Source organism: Manihot esculenta, chromosome 3 (genome assembly GCF_001659605.2).
Source record: "Manihot esculenta cultivar AM560-2 chromosome 3, M.esculenta_v8, whole genome shotgun sequence".
Lineage (NCBI taxonomy): Eukaryota > Viridiplantae > Streptophyta > Magnoliopsida > Malpighiales > Euphorbiaceae > Manihot > Manihot esculenta.
Genome location: NC_035163.2, coordinates 9,294,760 through 9,301,886, shown reverse-complemented (window position 1 = coordinate 9,301,886; position 7,127 = coordinate 9,294,760). Strand labels below are relative to the sequence as shown.

At 31.9% G+C, this 7,127-nt stretch overlaps 1 protein-coding gene across 1 annotated transcript; it reads left to right on the top strand.

The window, feature by feature from the left end:
• Positions 1-251: 251 nt before the first annotated feature.
• LOC110610283 (non-specific lipid transfer protein GPI-anchored 13) lies at positions 252-1,455 on the top strand. The gene is made up of 2 exons (XM_021750136.2): positions 252-798; positions 1,027-1,455. Exons 1-2 carry the CDS (start codon positions 465-467, stop codon positions 1,308-1,310), a joined length of 618 nt encoding a protein of 205 aa, XP_021605828.2. The 5' UTR covers positions 252-464; the 3' UTR covers positions 1,311-1,455.
• Positions 1,456-7,127: the final 5,672 nt, after the last annotated feature.

Genomic DNA, 7,127 nt, shown 5'->3' with positions numbered 1-7,127 from the left:
GAATAATAAAAATTTATTTTTAATTTATAATCCAATATAAAAAAAGAATAAAATACAAAAATAAAATTTAATATTTTTTTTAAAAATAAAAGCTATTTACAGTGAAAAAAATAATTGTCCTAAATTATTATAAGTAAAAACTAAATAGTTATATTAAAAAAAAAACTACATCAACATGTTTGACAGTAATTTACTCAAAAGAAAATACCATTAATTGCCACAGGTCAATTGCAAAAATTCAAGAATTTAAATGAGGCTAACATTCAGCTTTCCAAGAGAGTGGAAAAGTGAATGGTATGGTATAACATTAAATCCAAAGATAAGGGCCAGCAATGGCAATTCATACATACCTTGACTCCTTTATATAGTCAAGCACATAGACAAGACAATATACAGCCAAACGAGAGACGTATCTGCAATCTCATAGAAGTTAAAACCAAATAACAGAACAATAATAAAAAAAAATGATGGGAAGTGACAAAAAGATAGCATTTTTATGCATGGTAGTAGCCTCACTGGTGATGGCATCTCAGGCTTCACTACAGCAAGATGAACAGGAATGTGCAGAGCAACTAACCAACCTTGCAGCTTGCATTCCATTTGTGAGCGGCACTGCCAAGAAGCCAACCGCAGAGTGCTGTCAAGACACCCAGAAAGTGAAAGCCAATTCGCCTAAGTGCTTGTGTGTTCTCATTAAAGAGAGTACTGATCCCTCCATGGGTCTTCCCGTCAACACCACTCTTGCCCTTCAGATGCCTTCTGCTTGTAACATCGATGCCAAAGTCTCCGATTGCCCTTGTACTTCCTCCAAAAATATCACCACTTAAAAGTCAAATTAGATACCCATCAGAAATAGTTTACTTGACATTAATCATTTGAATTTCTTTCTGGGTTGATTTGATACTATTTTTCCACAATTCATGTCGTTATTCATTTGCATTTGTAGATCTTTTTTAGTTTATGCTACGTAACTTGCATTATTTATTGATAATATATATAGTGAGTTTTACTTGGTATGTTTTGCAGCTATATTGAACCTCCCACCAGACTCGCCGGATGCAAAGATCTTTAAAGAAGCAGGTGATTCAGACTCTAGCACCACATCCTCCTCAACAGATTCTCCACCAAGCTCTGCTTCTGCTTCTTCTGGATCGTCATCCTCATCTTCCTCCTCTTCCTCTTCCTCATCATCTCCGGATTCCAGTTCAAACTCTGACTCGAAGACACCTTCAAGCAGCAATAATGGAGCGAAGAAGAAGTTGTTTGGAGGAAGCATAATGATGGCCTTGGCTGCATGGATGTTGATCTGAGCTGGATTATTCATGTATGAAGAACAAATTTAGAGGGTGATTATGGAACAATTGTAATTCTGGTATTTCTAACTTTGTTTTGTTCCCTTCTAAATTTCATGGCAACTCAGAATAATGACAGGAGACTTGTCTTGCTATTCAAAAAGAAATTTATGATCCATTTTACTTGACATCTAGTCCATAGTATTTCCAAATTATACCATGCATGCATAACATAAATATAAGTATATATATTGTGAGATGGAAAAAGACAAAAATAATGATGGAAATTTTTTTTTTCACCCTCTTCGTTAGGTTTGGTTAACATAGAAGAAAGAGACGAATTTAAATAATTTTAACTAATGACTGATGGGAGATTTATCTTGGAGATCTTAGCGTTTTGCATGCGTAAAAATACTAAAATTAGTAGCAAAGATTTTTTTATCTATTAATATTTTTATCTATTAAATATATTAATTTTAATTTTGATAAACACGAGTTTTAAAAAATATTATTTTTAAATAATTAAACTTTTAAAAAATATTATTTTAAACTCCTAAACTTAAAAAAAAAAAAATTATTTTTAAACATAACTTTAAAACTATGTAATGCAGAACCTATGGATTAAATCCAATAACTATATAACAAAATGGAATAGTTTCAAAAATCAACAATAAACTCCCCTCTATGACACCCCATACAAGGACAATAAGAATACTAACAATTGAATTAATATGTTTACCTTGATTTTTTACGTAATTGGAAGAATGCAATTTCTCTCACATTTTCACAATAATAAAGGCACACAAATATAATGAATAATTCTAAATTTTGATTAAAATTCTCTTGAACAAAGAGAAAACTTAAACTTAAATACTAAAATCTAATCCTAATCCTATGAGAATAAGGAAAAACTAGCCATAATATGCCTCTATTAAGGGGCTAGTAAAAAACTTTCTTAGCCCAACACCCTATAAACATCCATCTAATGTATATTGGACTTATATAATATCAACATAAGAAGAAATTACTTATATGGTGAGAAATGTTACATCTATATAGATAATAAAAGTTAGAAATATTTGCTTACATAAAAAGAGCTAAACTTGAGACAGAAAAAATGGTTGAAATTATTAAAGGATTATGATTTCATTATAGATTATTATCCAGATAAAGTTAATTTGGTAGCAGATGTACTAAGCGGGAAATCTTTATTCGCATTGAGAGAAACAAATGCCTAATTGATAAAAGTTAGACCCAACTTACTAAAGCAAGTCAAGAAAGCATAGAAAGAAGATACACATATAGCCTCTATGGATTTGATAGGTGCAAAAGGAGAAGAAACAAAAGCATGTGATCAATGATGATGGTTCATTGTACTATGGTAATAGGATATGTATACCTAGTGCTAGAGAGTTGAGGAAGAGTATTTTTATAGAGGCACACAATAGTCCATATGTTACGCATTCAGGCAACACTAAGATATATCAGGATCTAAAGATATACTATTGGTGGCCAAGTATGAAGAGAGAAAGTTGAATTTATTTTTAAGTGTTTGGCATATCAATAGGTAAAAGTATAATATCATATTTCATCAAGGTTATTGCAGCCTATCTCTATATTATAATAGAAATGGGATAGAATTAGCATGGATTTTGCAATAGAGTTTTCATTCACACCGAGAAAGAGAGATGCCATTTGGGTAATAGTAGGCATGTTTGTTAAATTAGTCCATTTCTTGCTAGTCAAAACTAATTATACATTGGAGAAGTATATAGAATTGTATAATAATGAGATTGTGAGATTTCATAAAATTCCTATTTCCATCATATTAGACAGAGATCTAAAATTTACATCTAGTTTGAGGAGAAATTGCATGAAGCTTTAGGAATTAGACTGAACTTTAATATAACTTTTCATCCTTAGACAGATAGTCAGTCAGAGAGATAATTCAGGCTTTAGAGGATATGTTTAGGAGTTATGAAATTGAATTTGAAGGTAATTGGGAAAGATATCTTCCTGTAATAGAATTTGAAAGCATAATAGTTATCAAGCCAATATGAAGATGGCTCCTTATGAAGCATTATATGATAGAAAGTGCAGAACCCTATTGTGCTGGACATATAATGAGTTGTCAAACTCACTACTTTTTCCGTATTAATTTTCAAAAATTTGTTATATTCTTAATAGTAAAAAATAAATTTTTACTTGGATTTTAATTTTGGATAGGTTTAGAACTGAATATGTTAAAAGGAACTAGCAGATGCTGTTTTAAAGTTGTTTTTTGGACTAACAAATTCTGTTTTGTCTAAGGCTGTGACTCAAGCTCGACGGAAAGACAACAAATATTTAGTTTTGATAGATGTACATAATTGAAAATATTTTAGATTGCTGCAAATACGATTAGTTCAAGGATTAAGATAACAACAGTAGAAGGATTTATTGATTTATTTTCCTCATGTTTAAATTTGAATATTTTCTTTATCATTTGGTTGGGAAAAAGCCTATATAAGGGTTGTTTTAGGAGTAGGAGATCATCTATTGATTCAACACATATCTCCTCATCTCTTCTCTCTTCATCGCTCGATCTCTTCAACATCTTGAGCTGAATAATTTCTCTTCTCTTTTATATTTTTCTGCAATTTTTTAATAGCTCTTAGTAGCTAAATTCTTTATCAGTTGAAGGTTAATCTAGTTGAGATTTCATCAAGTTATGATATTTAATCTCATTCTCTTTTCATGTTAAATTTTTATTTTCACTTTTTTCTATTTTTGAGGTCTATTTTTGAGGAACACTACCTCCATTCTTGTCTTCTTAGATATTCAAGAGGTCTATTGAATAGCCTAACTAGACAACATATTGCTAATTAACTCAAATAAATATGTATATTTAATTGGATTAATACAAGTAGAATTAACATATCTATTTATGTTAAGGAATTAAATGATTTGGTTTAAATAATTTGCTTATAATTGTTAATCAAGTTTGATTTCTTCTTTTCTTAATGCAATTAATTAATTAAATTTATACACTTATTGGAGTTGTTACTTAATTATGGATTAATTTAACACTTTTCAAGTTAATATAATATTAAGGAAGAATTGGTGAAATTCGCTTATTTGAATACTATAACCAAATAATAGAAAATTAAGTGAATTACCTTTTGAATCAATGATCAATTGATAAATCTCTTCACTTGGATTACCTTCGGCTGATTTCTTATTATGAATTGTTTGTTTCATTATTCCATCACATTTATTCATAATTAACCCTCTTAAGTTTTCTTAAATCAAATTTTCCAATTTCCTTTCCTTTTCTTCCCTTTTTGTTTCAAAATTCATTTTCTTTTCTTTTCTTACTTGGCATAAATAAATTTAAGTTCTCTATGGGATTGATACTCATTCACCCTATCTACAAAATTATTAAATTGAAAAATAGAAATCAATTATATTTGACGGATTCAACGTCTGTCAAATTTTGGCATTGTTGCTGAGGACCTTACTAATTTATTTTTTATGACTACATATGAAAACAGTATAATTCAATTAGATCCATAAATAGAGAAGACTGCAAAAAGGTTGAGGAAAGCAATCGAATTTTAAAAACAAGCAAATTCGGATACCTCTTTACCAGCTACCCGAGCATTTGATAGTGAGAATACAGAACATTTTGCATCTGCAATGCTGCTTGAATGCCCAGAAAATTTCAGTAGAGAAGAAACCATGGCCAAAGAAGAGTAACAACTTTGCATCGCCTACCTAGTGCTGAATGCACCCTTAGAACTGCGAACGGGTATGATCCACATACTAGCTAAGTTCTATGGACTAGAAAATGAAGATCCACATCGCCATCTGAAAGAGTTTTACGTTGTTTGTTCAAGAATGAGACTACAGGGGATAACAAATAAATAGATTAGGTTAGTAGTTTTCCCTTTTACTTTGGTTGAATCTGCTATAGATTGGCTTTAGTATTTGCCTCCAGGATCAATTATCACTTGGGCGTAAATTAGAGATTTATTTCTAGAGAGATTTTTTTTAGCAATTAAAACTTCATTTATAAGGAAAGAAATTAGAGGCGTCAAGCAAAGGAGAAATAAAACACTCCATGAATATTTGGAACGTTACAAGAAATTGATGGCAAGCTATTCCATATATGACATCACGCTAAAATAGCTCAACTTCACTTCTATGAAGGGTTGTTGCCTTTGAAAGAAGAATAATTGATGCTGCTAGTAGAGGAGCTATTTTAGAGATGGAAACCGAAGATGGTAAAAATCTAATATCAAAAATGGTTGCGAACTCTAAGCAATATGGCCAAGAAGAAAATGTTCATAGGAGTGAAAATGAGGTAAGTATAAAATCTTTAGACTTTAAAATTTCACAACTGATAGCTGCAATTCAACAATTAGCTATAGGAAATATAAATCATGCAAGTACTTGTGGCCTTGATTCGTGGGACCAACACCCAAGTGGTCTGGCGGAAATCACCTTGTGACCTGACTTGGCAAAAACTGCCTTGTGACTTTGATTCGTGGGACCAACGCTTGAGTGGCCTGGCGAAAACTGTCTTATGACTTGACTTTGTGAACACTGCCTTATGGCCTTAATTCGTGGGACCAACACCCGAGTGGTTTGGCAAAAACTGCCTTGTGACTTGGCTTGGTAAAAACCACTTTGTGGCCTTGATTCGTGGGACCAACGCCCGAGTGTTCTGGCAAAAATCACCTTGTGACCTTGCTTGGCAAAAACTACCTTGTGCCCTTGAATCACGGGACCAACACCTGAGTGGTCTGGCGAAAACTGCCTTGTAGCCTTGATACGTGGGATCAATGCCTGAGTGTATACCCCATTCGAACTCCTAATCCATGGCCATAGAGGAAAACTTATAGGATTAAGACTTCTAGTAAAAACATGGGGCAAAGCATGTGAAAAAGGGCAAAACACGGGGTAGACCATGAAATCAAGGGTCTACCCCATGTTTTATACTGTGTGATTCGACTCTAGATTTCTATCTAGAGAGAAACATAGAGTAGAAGGTCAAAACACGGGGTAGAGGCAAAAATACGGGGCTACCCATATTTTTGTTTGTTTCTTCGAAATCTCTCTAAATTTTTTAGGATTTCTCTCAAAAGTGTCTCTTTCATTTCTTAACTTGTTTTGACCTGTAAAAACACTATATATTAAGTAAAAATATCAAGTAATAGACTAAAACTGAAAATCTTAAAATTATACATAAAAATCTAATAAAATAAGAATCAATTAAATTAAAAGGATGTGTGTCCAAAAAATGTATGAATAATGGTGTAAAATTTCACCACATCAGCACGCATCATCATAGAGTTTTTAGCTGAAACAATGAGGCATCACATATATGTAGGAGTAACAACTATGCTTAGGATAGGTAGCATGGAATTGTCGAACTATGGTTTTGATTCTCCCTTGCATGGAGATATGTAGGAAGTTTGAGCTTTTCTCAAATTCAAATCCTCAAAAAATCAAATCTTATCAAGAAAGTCTTTAGTTTACAAAGCATTTCCTACAGACTTGGTTTTGTATCATAACATTTCATCTCAAATTTTTAACTGAATTCAGGATATGTAGCTCAATTGTTTTATCAAACCACAAAAGGATTTTATTCTCTCCCAAAAAAGAATATGTAGGAAACCTATGAAAATCTAGATTCAAAGCATCAAAATGTTATAGTTTTTAAAATCATTACATTGCACACAATGAATACCTAAAATTTATATGAATTCTTATTGAGTGAGTCATGGAACTTGACAGAGCTCAAACCTCATTCCACTGGTACACTTAAACTAATTTAGGAGAATTTTATCT